Here is a 15,605-nt window from a genome sequence, read left to right on the forward strand (position 1 = left end):
CCTCTTCGTATTCCAGAGCTTCCTGAACTAGTGCCATTGCCAAATTACTTGCACACTGATCACCCACTCTTTCTGCTAAAAAATAATGTTAATTTTTTAAACTCTGACGTTCCTGAGATTCACAAGATTCTTCTCTAATGTTTCCAAGTCCTGTGCCAACTTGACAACAATCCATACTGCAACAGGGCAAATAAGATATCTCCTATCAAATTTTTGTTGGGTACATAGTACAAGAAGATCAAAACTGAAAGAATAGCTTTTATAATTGTCTATTTTCTTCATATGAAAGATCAACAACAATGGAAAACAAATTAAAAACAAAATATCCATGATTAAAACAATCACCAGCCAAAAACATACTGAAAAAGGACTCCATTATTTAGTCATTTGAATTGTTCAGAGTCACTTTTCTAGCTCTGGAGTCAAGCTCAACTGTACTGGTTCACTTTTTCCATGCGCAAAAAAGAGATGTGTGTTGTAGAAGTGGCAATGGAGAATGCAAATGACTTCAAAGAATTTTTTATTTCAGAAGGTGGTGACAGGTTTGGTGGCCATCTTTTATACAGTCGTATTCTCCAGTTTACCTTCACCTCTATGCCATATACTTTCCTATTCTCCTATAAAAATATCTCTGAAAGAAAAAAATTCATTTAGCAAGTACCTTCTGCTTTTATATCAACATATCTGTAACAAAATACAACTACTAGAAATAATTCAGCAGCCAAGCAGGCTAAGTTGCTACTGAAGTTTTAGACCAACTTGACAGTTCAAGGACAACGTGGCTGAATATGGTTATCTATTTGCATCAATAGTTTTTGTATAGGCTAACATTTTAAACACACTTTTGTTTAATTTTTAATAATTTTATTGAAATTTCAGATGCTAACACACAGAGCCATTAGAATCTTAAACAAGCATGGGATAAGAGACTTCAGTTACGTATTTTTTAAACACTCTGTTTGGTTTATTACATTTTACTGTGTGTATTTATATTTTTCCTTTCTAACAGTCCATATCATAAGTGCCAGCATGAATGGCCAAATTTATTCTCTTTTCCATGTGTGGTGTTTAGACTTCTAAATGCTATCACATGCTGGCCACAAGGACATAATTTTGTCTGGATCACTCTTGAAGCCACTAATTATTTTAAGCAACAGCTCAAATTGGTGGATACATGTCTCAGCAACAAACATCAGCCTTCAAACATCAAGTGCGCATTACACTGTCAAATGTGACAGATGTCCTATACATTTTCGCCTTCAGCTTTTTCCCCTCGTTGACTCCTAAAGCATAAACCTCAGAACAGCTACTGCTAACAGCTAGAGGCAAAATTCTGTGCAGTTTCTTTCTCCGGAACAAAAAAAAGAGCTGTGTTTAACTGACCATTATCTCTAAACTACTAGATTTGCTTCAGGGTTCAAATTTGCTTCTGGTTTCAGGGCACTCCACCAGCAAACTGACTTTTAGTTTTACTGCTTGAATTCATTGTCCCTATGCTGCTTTGTAGTCAGCAGAATTTTAAGAGAAATCAGGATTTGAATGAATAATTTACCCATAGCCATCACTGTAATCCTCATCTCTCTGGCCTTGTATGTTTTGTCTCCAGTCTTTTCTGTCCCTTCCCTACAGTTACACCTCTGTCCTGAAATCTGAATTTGCCCCCAGAAATGTTACAGAAATGCAACCCCCAGCAACTCCTCAATTTGGGCTGGGTCTATTTATACAACAACAAGCAAGCAAGTAGTCTTTCTGATAATAGTAATTGGAATTGCGACACCCAGGGAAATTCCTCTAAAGAGGGACAATTCACTGTAGCACTAGAGTGAATACCTGCAGGTCAAATAATTACCAGTTTTTGCAAATGAAGGTTTTAGTAGTTTGATTAGGAGGAGAAGCACACCACAGATCAGGTCTTTTCTCATCTGCATGCATAAGCCCTCCTTTACACAGAGTACAGTGACCTTGTTTTAGTCTTGAACATAAGGCAATAAAAGATGAACATCATTAGGCTATTCTTTCTCTGGCTATAAATTTACCCTTTGAATTTAACCTCAATCACACCAGTGAAAGAAACAGAGGTATGAGAAGTTCAAAAAGACAGTTGTCATTCCAGCTGGGTAGGTTGCCTCAGTTAGTATCTCTGCATTCTCCAGCAACTCCCACATGAAGCTTTCAGGTCACAAAGTCTACACACCAAAAAAAAAGCCCTATGGCAACAACGAAAAAAGAACAATTTCATCCCAGGATTACCTTCGAACGTAATGAAATGTATAGATTGTACTTTTAGATTGTGAATGAAGAAAAAAGCTATGGATACAAATGAAACACTAAATCTTTATCCAGCTAATAACAATACTAAGTAACAATTTCAGAGGTCATTATTAGAATACCATATATACTATTTTACAATGATGGCATAACTTCCAATCACCAGCTTCTTCAAAAAGGTTTGCTGAGAATGAATGAAAATCTGAATGTATGTACCACACTAGGGTCCAATATTAAATGCATTTCACCAGTGCTGAGTATTTCTCCTAGCAAAAGTATTTAACAGCAACATGCGCTTCTGCATTGTTGAATCCAATGTGGATTTTACACCACAAAGTGTTGTCAACATAATATTCAAAAGTACACTTCTATAGTCTGAAATTTAATATTACTTTCATCCATCATGTTAGGTCACAGTCACTGCACTGTGACTTTCAGACAAGCTGAATGTTATTCTCACAGTTTTAAACTTGGAAATTCACAGTAAACCAAAGGCATAAACATTCAGTTACACATTGCATTCCTACCAGGACAGTTTCTACCGTATGTGCCCCTTGATCAGCACAATCTGTCATATTACATTGTTGCTTAGCATACTCTTTTACTTCACAGTATTGTCATTTGAAAGCTAAGGATCAAGGCTTGAGGGATACATTACATAAAGGAGCATAAATCTTCTAGAGAGAAATAACAACTCAGAAAATGAAACATTTGCTTAAAATATGAGGTCCCAAAAGCTCTTTCTAATCTCTCCACCAAGTAACAAGCATTCTAGCAAGCATTCTGATCTCTAATCCATTTCTGCCATTAAAGCCTTTGCACGTAATTTGAGTCATCAGAATTTATCTACTCATATTAGAAATCTTGAAGTAAAATCTAACCCCTTTCTTTTCTCTACCTATTAATACCTTTTACACACCTAGCATATCCTGCAGTTTAATGGCTAGTGATCAGTAACTCCTAAATATTTGTTTCCCACACTGGGATAGAAAGAAAAGGAAAGGAGAACAAAGAAGGCAACACCATTCTTGATGCCTTTTTCCCAGCACTGTAAACTCATTCCTACAGTGAAAGATGTTCCTCCATAAAGGCAATAATCTTCAATGCACAACGCTTTAAACTGCATATTGACTACACTCACTTTTTTCCCAAGTAATTCTGTCTTTTTCTCTCCCTCCTCACAGTATAACATGGGCCTGCTTCTGAAGTGAGGCCATTCTTCCCTTTCAATCTCAAATGGAAATGGATAGGCCAGTGATACACTACAATTTTATTTTCTAGAACATAGTAGGAAAAGCTGGAACTGAACTGTTTAATGAGAGAATTTTAAAAGTCAGTGATTAGATAACTATGCCGAAGAGATTCTTCCTCTACTAGATGTCAGAAACTTTTGGAATATGTTTTTCAAGCCTGGGGGGTTTTGAGTTTTGCACATCAATAATGTATGCTGACATGTTCTACTGAACGTGGGTCCTGAAAGCAAGTGTGCTCTTTTGCAGTTATCGCTGTTGATGTGTTTATCTTTTATATTTTATCTCAATTAATTTTAATGATTAAATAGTATAACAATCACAAAAATAAATTGTACGCAATTCTAACTGCTTGCTGGAGCAAGTCTAGAGGAGGGTCACAAGGATGATAAGGAGGCTTGAGCACCTCCATATGAAGGCAGGCTGAGAAAGTTGGGGCTATTGAGCCTGGAGAAGAGAAGGCTGCATGGAGACCTCATAGCAGCCTTCCAGTATCTCAAGGGGGCCTACAAGGATGCTGGAGAGGGACTCTTCATCAGGGACTGTAGTGATGGGACAAGGGGGAATGGATTTAAACTTAAGCAGGAGAAGTTCAGGTTAGATATAAGGAAGAAGTTCTTCACTGTGAGGGTGGTGAGGTGCTGGAACAGGTTGCCCAAAGTAGTGGTAAATACTCTATCCCTGCAGTGTTCAAAGGCCAGTTTGGAGAGAACCTTGGGCAACATGGTCTAGTGTGAGGCGTCCCTGCCCATGGCAGGGGTGTTGGAACTAGATGATCTTAAGGTCCTTTCCAACTCCAACCATTCTATGATTCTATGATTAATTCAATAACTAGCTTCAGCTTAGGACAGCCACAAAAGAACACTGCATTGATACAGGTTCCATTACACCTACCTGTGCTCAATAAAAGAAATCATAACTGGCCAGATAAGGAATTTGTTCTGAATAAAGATAAAAATATGTCAAGTCCCATGGCTAAAAAGTTAGCGAATTTCATATTATTTTCTTCCTAGTGCCAGCAGATACGCAAAATAAAAGTTCCTAAAATTGCATCTAATACACAGGGAAATAAATTGAGGATTTTACAAAGTAATTACACAGTTATTTGGGATTTACAGCACTGAAAATGAAGTGAGAATACAGGCCACTATGTATGAGATGTTGTAGAGTCAAAACAGTAAATTGTTGGAAATTAAAGTACTTGATCATTTCAGAAAAGAATCATTCTCACCCCATACTCCCTATATTCTCTTTTATTTCTTGGCTTATACATCAGTGTCAGACCTCTTTCCTACAACTCTCTTCAAAAAGGGATACAGTAAAAATGCGTAAGGTAGAGACTTATACACTGAATTACACCTACTATTAACATATAAATTTCATTAAAGCAGAACAACTGTCTCATGCTTACCTTTGATTTGCCTTTACTGTAACAGGCTCTTTTAGTAGCTTCATCACATTGCCATTCCACTGCCTGCAAAAAACAAGAATTAGTTAGAAGTGCAGGGAACACAGAAATATAAGCCTCAGAGCTATCTAAGCCCGTTCTTGAGATACGTGCTCCAGGCACACTGATGGTTAGCTGCAGGTGACTCTATCCATAACTGCCTTATAAGCTTTTTCTCCTTAGAAATGTAGTTTTGCTGTTGATGTTTTTTCAGTATCTGAATCTGAAGTTGGCCATCCGCATGATTCACTGTACCTACCGCTACAGCAGAAACAACCATAGCCACATTTGATGCTATTTAGCCATTTTAAATTAGTCTTATTAAGGTAAGGAGTTAAGAACACTGAGAAAGGCTGAACTTCTCCCCCCAGTAGAGTTGGGCTGCACCACCAAGGCATCTGAGGTCAGCTCTACTGAGAGACCTTGCACACTTGTGGGAAAGTGTGCTCTGTTGCAATATTTGCAGTATTTATCTCAAGAATCAAATGGAGATTTTAGTTTCTCAAGGTATGACTGCAGCACTAATCAGCAGCACTAAAACATCCATTCAGAAAAAGGAACAACAGGCAGACACATACAAGACAACAGTGAAATGGAGCACAGCAAAGCAGAAGCAATTTATCCTCATTCCTGAGCTGTCTCTCCGCTTCAACAGATTTATGCCAGGACTGTAACGCCTAGTCTGCATTACTATAGTTTCACTGCATGAATTAATTCCAATTATTTCCATATTTAACATTCACCAGCTATGACTTACAAACTTTATTGTTCAGTGGAGCAGGTCGTATGCTTGGTGTTTATGTGCCAATGCATGTACATATTTGAACGCCTGTATAAGCAGTGTAGTCAGAGTGCAGTTTAAATCAATCTGTATTCTTCCACCTCGACAGTGCATATCCGTATGTTCTTTAGATAAAAATGCCACAAAGCACTTCATGTTTTATCAGGAAGAACTGAGATTTCTAAACTAACCACTGCTGCATATTTATTAAAACCACAGCTTTTTTGTTTTTATTTACCAGGAAATAATGAAAGACCATTCATTCAGATTTAATACAGGTAATGTTTTGTACCTGTCTTTTAATGGAGACTATATTAGTAGCAAGCAGACTCTGTAATTAATAAAAATAACAGGGTAAAAGCCTATTTAAACTAGGGGGGAATTGCCTTCGGAGTATACTATGCAGTATTCCTTGATTTGTGTTTCAACAAGCCCAAGAATGAGCTTTTTCACTTCAGGAAAAATAGACTTACGAAAAGTAATGCCATTATTTCCCTTCCTCCACCCCAAACCTTCCTATTTACAGCATTTGCTTTTACAGATGAACAGCATATTGGTGAATATATTGAAAACTCCTGGAAGAATCCACTTGTGAATGACCCTAGTGTTTACAACAAACTGTATCTAGCAGCATGAAAGAAATCTCATACTGAGCTAGATGAAAAAGCAGAAATGTGTCAAAGAAAAAAGCAACAATGACTTAACTCTTTTGACTCTGCAATGCAAAAAGTAATGGGGATCACAGTATAAAAGACCGCTCTTGGATAACCAATGTAAGTTCCTAATCAATCCATTAGGACACATTGAAGCTATGTGCTATATGGCACTAGATACAAGTATCTAGCTAGAACTGAATACATTATTTCTAAACAACCCCAAAAAATTTCAAATGCCTGGAGAAATGCCAGAATTAGTTACCAGTAGGAGGTCAGAGTAGAAAGACTTAATGGGATAAGGGTGTTTAAAAGGAAGGTTTGAAGGGAAGTTCTTGCCAAAACTGAGAAGAATATGCCAAACATGAAGAAGAAAGAACACAGAAAGACTGAATTAAAGATAAAATGTTTATCAATTAATCAATTTTCAGTGACAATATACCCAGCTTTCAATTGGCTGTAAGTCCACAGTAAAAGAGTAATCTGAAGGAGAAGAACGTGAAATGCAAAAATTACACAATGTCACAAACCAAGTAAAGTAAGTACATTTCTCAGGCACTGAAAGTTTTGGAAAAGAGAATCAACAGACTTCGGAGATAGGAAATTCAGAAGCCAAAAGTGACAATTCTTCAAGTTCTGAGAAAAGCATACAACACATCTTTGCAACAGGTCATGGTTGGAAAGTCTGGGGACTCCAAGCTTCTACTAGTGCAAGCAAAATTTAGGACAAGTCAGGCAGAAGGTTTATTAAGCCTGATCATAGTGAGAGAACATTGTGACAGCATTTCACTTTTGTTCCTTGTTCTCTGTCAAATGATCACAGCCTATATACTGGTACAGAAAAAAACAAAGAGGTGAAGAAAAACAGTAATTTCAGTGTTAGCAAAGTCAAGTATGCGCCCCTGGAGTTATGAGCTCCTTAAAGAGCTTGCCAACTGCCACACTTCTAAGAAGGAACCAAAAAGTAAATAATGTGACAATATAGAGATATGGCCCTTGGTGAAGCCTGTAGGAGTGGCACACCCAGTATTACCTTAGCTCAGAAGCGGTGAATTGGAAACAATTACAGACTATTAGCTTTTAAGTGAATGTTCTTTTAGTTAGGACTAATGTCTTGCCTAGACCTCTCAAATCTTAAATATTAATAATTTTACCACCACATCAGAAAACCACTAGTACCATTATTAGCATAACTGAAAATAAACTTTCTTCTCTTTCTTTGACATTCACAAAATGCACAGATTTAAATAAAGATACTCTATATTAAAACATTATGTAATATTTATGGATACCATAGTTAACAGCACATACAAGAAACCAAACAGAATAAACTACTATAACCATACATAAATACATATGGTTGCAAGCTAAGCAAATGGCAAACTCTCTGGGAAAACTCTGTTCATGACAACATATGCCAAAGGAGTAATATTGTCTGGACACACAAGAAGTAAGCGCGGACACACTGGTGACAAAGCTAAGTGCCATCTTGGAAATCAAGTGTACTTATCGTCCCATAGCCCTGGGTTCCACTGCTGGAGGAGACAGTAACAGAGCAGGCTGCAAATGAAGTATATTGCAACAGCATCTGAAGACAGCTGAGTAGTTTAAACTTGTACTTTGGTTCCTAAGGCTCCCAACATAGTTCAGTAATGCATACATATCTCCTATTGCTGATTAAATGAAAAGAACCGTTATAGACAAATGTTTCTATATATAGCTAATCTTTTTTTCTATCCTTCCGGAAATTTGGGGGATTTCCCCACAAAATGGAAATTCAGATATTCAATGCAGACTACTGGCAATATAGAGGGGGAAGACAGGTGTAAACCTCCTCAAGTTAAATGTCATTTCAATGTGGAAAAAAACATGTCCTGAATCTTCCGTACATAAGGAGAAAACAAAATGTCCCAATAGAAAATAACAATGTGATTTTTGTCACTAGAAAATTAAGACTTTAAAGTTTTAATTCTGAAAGACCAGACAGACAGATACAGAATGTGTTATTTTAGAAAGCAAGTGCAAAAGCATGTTTACTTAGAGATGTTACTGTTAAGCACTGTTTCCATTAAATTGACATATTCTCCTGCTTGCTACTGTTTGCTGATAATTCCATGACATTCAGATGAGTGGTGCAAATACGATATGCACATCACATCAAATATTTGATTCACCATGAAGGCCTACGCAGCTAAATTTTACCCTCTTAGAATCTTTTCTTTCCTACATTTCCTAAGAAGCAGCTTCATTTTTCACATGGCAAAACACAACCTTCAGCATTCTGCTTATTGTTTTTAATTACTATTATAATTCTACTTAAACTGGCAACAAAATTTATCGAACCAAATTATAGGCACGCAAGTTTGTTCTCTCTGAGAAAAAGGAAACAGGAATTTGAATGTTAGTGCTACAGAAAGTAAGGATGGGTAGTAGTACATCAGCTACTACTATGCATCTCCACAAAGAATGTAACTGCACAGGTTAAGGAGTAGGGTTTAAAGTAGCACATCAGTCTGTTAGTGACAGCAAACTGACACTGCTTACATCAGCATGGCTTTTACAAATCCCGCTATCAATACGGCCTTTCAAGCACCTCTATAAATTTAATGCCTTGCCTTAGTTTGTTTCTAATTTCCCAATCTTCAGCAGAACTACATTCTAATAGAAGTAAACTTTAATTAGGTAACAGCAAAGCAGTGTGAAATGTATGTAGTGAGACTTCTACCCTGTGAAAGTGTGCATGGGCAACTCTAAAGACTGAACTCGACAGGTACAACTTGAACTTGACTCAGCATACTTCAATGACAAAGTCACAGTTCACTTTTGAACACATACTGTTTTCTTCAATTAAAAAAAATTACACAAACCACAAAGCTCCATACAGATTTGACATAAAATCAGACTGAGCAGAAACATGGCTTTGATTGCACACTTAACTCTCAACTTTCAAACTGATGGCAGGCATCTGTTTGTAAAAGCTCAATTGTAAATAAATGTATCAGTGGTTTAAACATTACATCATTGATGTTTGTAAAGAGTCTCAGAAACTACAAATAAAATCTCTCCTGGGATTTTCAAGGGATAGTGGAAGGAGAGAAATTCTAACCAAAGAAGAAACAAATTCCAACTGAAGCTATATAATGAAACTATTCAAAATAAAGAAAAATATGCATCCAACACCTATCTGTTAAGTTAAAAATTACAGTATTAAAGTTTTTTATATTCTTTGGAACAACAAATATATTTCATTAACTTCTCTGTTTGGATTAACAATAAGAGTCTTGCTTAAAAGTTAAATGACTGTGTCTTCAGCAGGTGAACCTCATCAATGCAAGGAAATTAGCTGCAATGGAAACCAAAAGAAAATCTCCAACATGAACTGATTTACCCAAATACCTTAGAAGAACACTAAAAGAGAATCGAGGGAAGTGTAGAACCAGTGATTAATGTTCACATGATCCTCCCATTTAAGAAATAACTGTCAAACGGTTCTCTTCCTGCCCAACATGCAGCAGCAAAGCAAGTCCTGAGGCAAGACATCTGGAGGTCACTTCCAGCCTAAATTATTCTATGATCTTCATGAAAAATTCCAAAATGCAAAAGGAAAAAGAACCAAAACTCTAAATAGTTAACTTTAATGTAGCCCCTTCTACAATTATAACTTTAAGCAGTAAATGCAGACAGGAAATTTAAACACAGTCAAGAAAGGACTGGGCAATTAAAATGTATTAAGTGAGATACGTATTAATTATACTTACAGGTCAACAAAAAATGAGTGGCTTTCACTTACAGCGGAAGCTGAACATGTAACAGAGTACAATCAGATCTACTGAAAGAACTATGCTCCTTCTTATAGCTACACAGATACTCATATACATGTAGACAGGTACACATTCCAATGTATTTTTAAATATGAACTTCTTTGAAGTGTAGAAACAGAATGTACTATTACATTTCATAGAGAAAGAAGTTAATTAGTTAAGAACCAAAAAAATGAACAGAACAGTATTCCAGACAGATGGTCCAGCATTTCTTAGGCAGATGGCTCTGCTAATTAGATACTGGCAAAAAATAACATTAAAGAAGATGGTTTAATTACACAATGAAGAAATTAACAACTACGTGATATTTCCTTTTTTTTCTTTTTTCATTATCTGCTTGCTTTCATCTATTATATCATGTATTTAAACAATACTCTAGAGAGTTGGGGTATAATGGCAATAACCATAATAATATATGTCAACACACATGAGTAATACCACTTTGTTGTTCACATCACTCCAGCAATGGAATGGCTTCAAAATGTTGTGACTTGTTTAGCAAGGGTGTCTTGCAGCCTGGCTAATTAGCTCTCAATGAACTTGTATGCTGGAGTCCAAAAGCTGAGTTTAAAGAGGCCATAAAGAAGGTGTCAGGATCCTAAATGCAAAGAAAGAATGTAACCACAGAGAAGCATACCAGCAAGACATTAGCAACAAATTAGCAATCACAGGGTTAGTGGTGGTTTTGATGGTTGACAGAAATTTCAAAGCATGCTTTGGTATAATGACATCCTTGCTTCCAGCAAATATATAAAGCCAGTTAAGAAAGATTTATCTCTCCATACTTCACAGGAACCATTTTCCTTGCTTTCCACAGAATCATGACCTTGCAGCCATTATTGCTTGAGTTGCCTATCTTGCAAACAGGCTCCAGACAAACAGTCAACTTCGGAGAGGTATCATCCTCTGTGGGAAAAACTAGAGTAAGAACTAAAATAAAATATTAAAAAGGGACTTCCTTTTAATACAGCTTTACCTTTCGGCTCAGCAAAAAGGAAAAGCTGGTTTCTGAGGACTAAAGGTATCCTGGTTAGGCCCTCATATGAAGTGACAGGCCAGCAGCTCCTAGAACTCCAACAACGTACGGACAGCTTTACTAATCGGCTACAGCCACTCCAGTATTTTGCCACCGATTCCCACATATAACAAACTGCCAATTCTCCTGGGAATAACATTATGTGTTTTCATTTGTTCAGAAGCAGCTTTTACTGTTCATCTACAGTTAGAAAATTACAGTTTCTTATAAAGTAAGCAGTGTGAAATACATTAAACATCAATAATGCTCAAATTTTCCAGGGTTTGGAATTCAGTAAGAACTGAGATCCCCTGACAGATATATAATTTCATACTTAAACCAAGTAACATATGAAGCTTTATATGGCTTCAAGGAGCTGAGGTCAATTTTATTTCAAATATGTTGGCCTCAAGTATATAAAAAAACTGAGAAGTAGATACCCTGCCAATTCATGAAGTACCTAAAGTTTTAATTAGCTTATTTTATTGGCTATGCAAACAAATAGTTGTTGAAAATTGACAGAATTAATATGATAAAAATAGAAGATCAAGTTAAGCATACTGAAGAAGAATTTAGAGTTACTAAGACTTTCACAAACCATCAGTGTTGGGCTAGTCCACTGACTTTAATGACACAAGACTCTGCCCAAGACTGAACTTTCACAAATGCCACTTACCCATCTACCTGTGCCTTCCCCTCTTTGTCTTCTGCAAAGATTTCTAGATATCACAAAACATCCATTTGGTTTATATTTAACACATACAGAAGTTAGCAACTTCTTAGAAGGAAGTTTGGAACTAGGATTTTTTAGTCCTGCACCCAGAGATTTATTAAAAAAAAAAAAACAAAAAACCAACAACCCAAAACTGTTGCACTGTGACTGGCTTTTACAGGTTTTTATAGACATTTAAAAATTGAATGCAGGATTCTGCTGGAGGGGTAAAACAACAAAATGTTCTTGCATTACCAAATTTGGCAGCCATACAGCAGGTAGGAATAAGAGTTCATAACATATTTTTAATGCACATTCTGAAATTATACTACATATAGTAAACTTAATGTATTGAATAAATTATATGTGAATCCTTTAAGATTTAACATCTGTGTTAGCACATTGAGTTTTAAAGCGTTTCCTGCTTTTTGGCAAATAAGATTGATCTTGGTAGGCTCCAAGACCTTTTGAAAGCAACATTTCATTTTACTTTTTTTACAAATAGGGTTTTAAACTTTTAGGTGCTGATGAGAAATGTCAAGATTCTCTATTTCAAGGAAGGGAAAGGTAGTTCAATGGAACTTCATGCTCCTCAACCCCATAGTTTAAATAACAGAGTAAGTGGAAAAAAGAATCCCCTGGCACCAGAGTGCTACAAAATGGTTGGTTTGAACCTTGAGCATAGGCATGGAGTTTATTTTCCTGCACAACTACTCATTGCTGCTAAGAAATATGGAAATGGGAAGGAGTCAGCGGCACTAGAATGTGGGCCATCTTGTCCCATGCTAACTTGCTCTTCAAGACAGCCATGCTGGCATTGGACACAGGATTAAAGAGGTAGCCCAGCAATCAGCCCTCTTTACCTTTCAGCCACAGAGAGTCAAGGAAGGTATGACACTTCAGAAGACTTTGTGCAAATCAAAAACTTTCCTGAAATAATTTCTGAGAGGCACAGCCAACATACTGTATCTTGCCCCTGGAATGTGAAAGGCAGCTGCATTATAGCTTCCAAAACCAGATGAACCTGAGAGGGAGGTGGAGGATGAAATTTATAACACCTTCTAAGTCATACTGAATAACTGAGACTACAAAAAAAAAGAAATATTTTAATATCTTATTTATTTATTCAAATAGTTTTGCCATTGGGCTTTAGTGATTGATTTAGGGTTAATTTTGTTAATAATGATACTCATCTATAGTTCTAGAGAAAACACTACAGTGACTTTACTATAAAAATATTTTTTAAAGTTAGTCTAAAAATGACATCTTACAAGACAGCAAAGAAACAAAAATTGTTGGAGGAATTTTAATAGATATATGTTTTTCCATTAAAGATTCTAGACATATGAAAGCAGAAAGAAAGTAGAATGCTAACAGAGGAAGTGTAGGAACCACCAATTTAGGCAGCTTGTCCAGTGAAAAGCCAGTGAAGAAATAAATGGTTCAACTGCAGAGACACAAGCATGATATTTTCTACATTCTTCTAGTAAAATTAGTTGACCAACAAGGTGATTTTGGAAAATCAAAATTAAGTTTTCTTCTTTCTATTTGAGGATAACATATAGATATGTAAGACATCTAGAAAGTGGGCAGGGCAAAACGGAACACAATAAGAAAAACACCACCAAATTTCCAGAAAGTTGGCAAGAGGGTTCATGGCAGCATGAACTCATAGTTCACTCAGGGAATTTAATTTGACAAACACTAAAATAATCTGAGATACAAAATACCGAGAATATGGAGAAGAATAAAAAGTGAAGAAGCACGTAAATGAGTGTCATCAACACACAGATAACATTGTGAGCTGCGGAGACAGGCAAAAGAAGAACAGCAGACTCAGAAAAATTGCCATTAAACACAAAGAGCAAAAGATGCTTACTAAAACAGGAAAGCTTGAACCTATGGCTACTAGGAAAATCACTGGACTGTAGCTGCGCTGTTAAATTATACAGAAATCTAGGGTGAGAAAGACAAACAGGACTAAGGAGTGTTTCTGCTCAGAATATGGAAAAGTCTTCAAGAGAATATCACATAGTCTAATTCCAATGGAAGGAGCAGCAGGAACAAGGAGGCCTATAACACAACTTTAAGTGACAATTTCATCATGAGGATGAAGCTACAAAAAAGCCTAAATGTTAGTTCATTTTTCTCCTTTTTTTGACACAAGTGAACAGTCTGGAGTAACAACGATGACGCATGGAGCTTTCCACCTCCAGGTTACGTGTGAAACATGATTCATGTTATTCATTAGTGGAGGTCTATGACATCTGGCAACCTAGTATTAGCTATATGAAACGAGTGTGTCATTTCTATCTGATTTCTAGAAGAGAAACATTCAGATCCAAATGAGTCATAATTGGCCGTTTTTGCAGATACAATAGAACAGCTGCTTATGGGGAAAACGTATACCCCTGTTATACAGAAAGGTGTTTAACTCATTCCACATTGACAAGGAATCTTGGAAAAGCAGATAGTTACTGAAATCATCATCGTCATATATTAAACAATTTGTCTCCAACTTTTCCCTCATATTTCCTTCCCTGCTGACCTCATATGTCAGCAGACATAGGACAGTTGTAGAAAGTTCTACTCAACCTTTAGACTTGGAGCCCTTGAGTGTTGAGAAAGTATCTCCTAAATTTCAGTGACACACAGAAATTTTAGTAACAATCTCACACAGGGAGCCAAATTGAAGAAATTTATTTCTGAGCCAACTGTGTAATGTCCTCCTCCTCCTAAGCCTCTTTTCCACTTTTCTTGGTTTAGAAACCCTTTGATTGCTATATTGGAAGAACAATACTGTAGTTTGGCATTTTTGTCCCAGAAGCTGAAAGCTCAGTGGAAGTAACTATAAAAGCATGATAAATAAAACTCACTCAACAGGATGTCCAGTGCAACTGTTAATAAGGCACTTCTATGCATCCAGAAGGCTCTTACTTCTTTTTGCAGATATCATCAGCTTTCCCCCCATTAAATTATACCTTATTAACAACTTGTCCCCTGATGAGTATGTTATATGTCCCCTGATGTGTATGTTATAGCTCTTAGCTTTTTAACAGTGGTTTATATGGATACTAGTTTATCATTATAAATAGAAAGTAACAAAAACTTTTTATTACTAGGAATTATTTCTTTCAAAATCTCCTGTGCTTTTTCTGCTGAAGAGAGTACTTTGAAGTCAGTGTTCCAAATCCCAGAGCTTTTACTATAGCAAAACACTCCAAAATCAAAAGGAGTTTTGTCTAAGAACAGAAGAAAGGTTAAAAACTGTAAACATTCTCAATATCCACTACAGAAAAGGATATTCTTTCTGCACAGTAGCTTATAATAGGAAACCCCCTTAGCATTTGCCTGAAGTACTGAAAAACTTTAGAATTTAATGAAAGTCCATTCATTTATTGCTTTTGCCTTCCTGTGAATAGCGAAATGGGTTTGAAACTTGTATCAGGCTATTCTGAGTGCACCTCTACAAAGCTGTAAAGTCAGCTCCAAAACCTCAAAAATTATTTTCTATTTAGTGTCATGTATGTCAAAATAAAGACTTCTCAGTATTCTTGAGGGGAAAAATTAAGGATAATCTCTACCTCTATAAAAAAATTTAAAAAAGGGGAAGAAAAAAAGAACTTCATAGGAAAAAACACCACTGTATTTGTATCTG

General features: G+C 36.4%; 1 protein-coding gene across 9 annotated transcripts in view; it reads right to left on the minus strand.

The window, feature by feature from the left end:
- SEMA5A (semaphorin 5A) overlaps nucleotides 1-15,605 on the minus strand; it is a 326,650-nt gene that overhangs the window by 140,646 nt on the left and 170,399 nt on the right. For all 9 annotated transcript variants that reach the window (XM_030495666.1, XM_030495658.1, XM_030495648.1 and 6 more), the window contains one exon: nucleotides 4,930-4,992. In XM_030495666.1, the coding sequence (XP_030351526.1) occupies nucleotides 4,930-4,992 (63 nt within the window). The remainder of the gene's footprint in view (nucleotides 1-4,929; nucleotides 4,993-15,605) is intronic.

This window comes from Strigops habroptila, chromosome 1, assembly GCF_004027225.2.
Source record: "Strigops habroptila isolate Jane chromosome 1, bStrHab1.2.pri, whole genome shotgun sequence".
Classification (NCBI taxonomy): Eukaryota; Metazoa; Chordata; class Aves; order Psittaciformes; family Psittacidae; genus Strigops; species Strigops habroptila.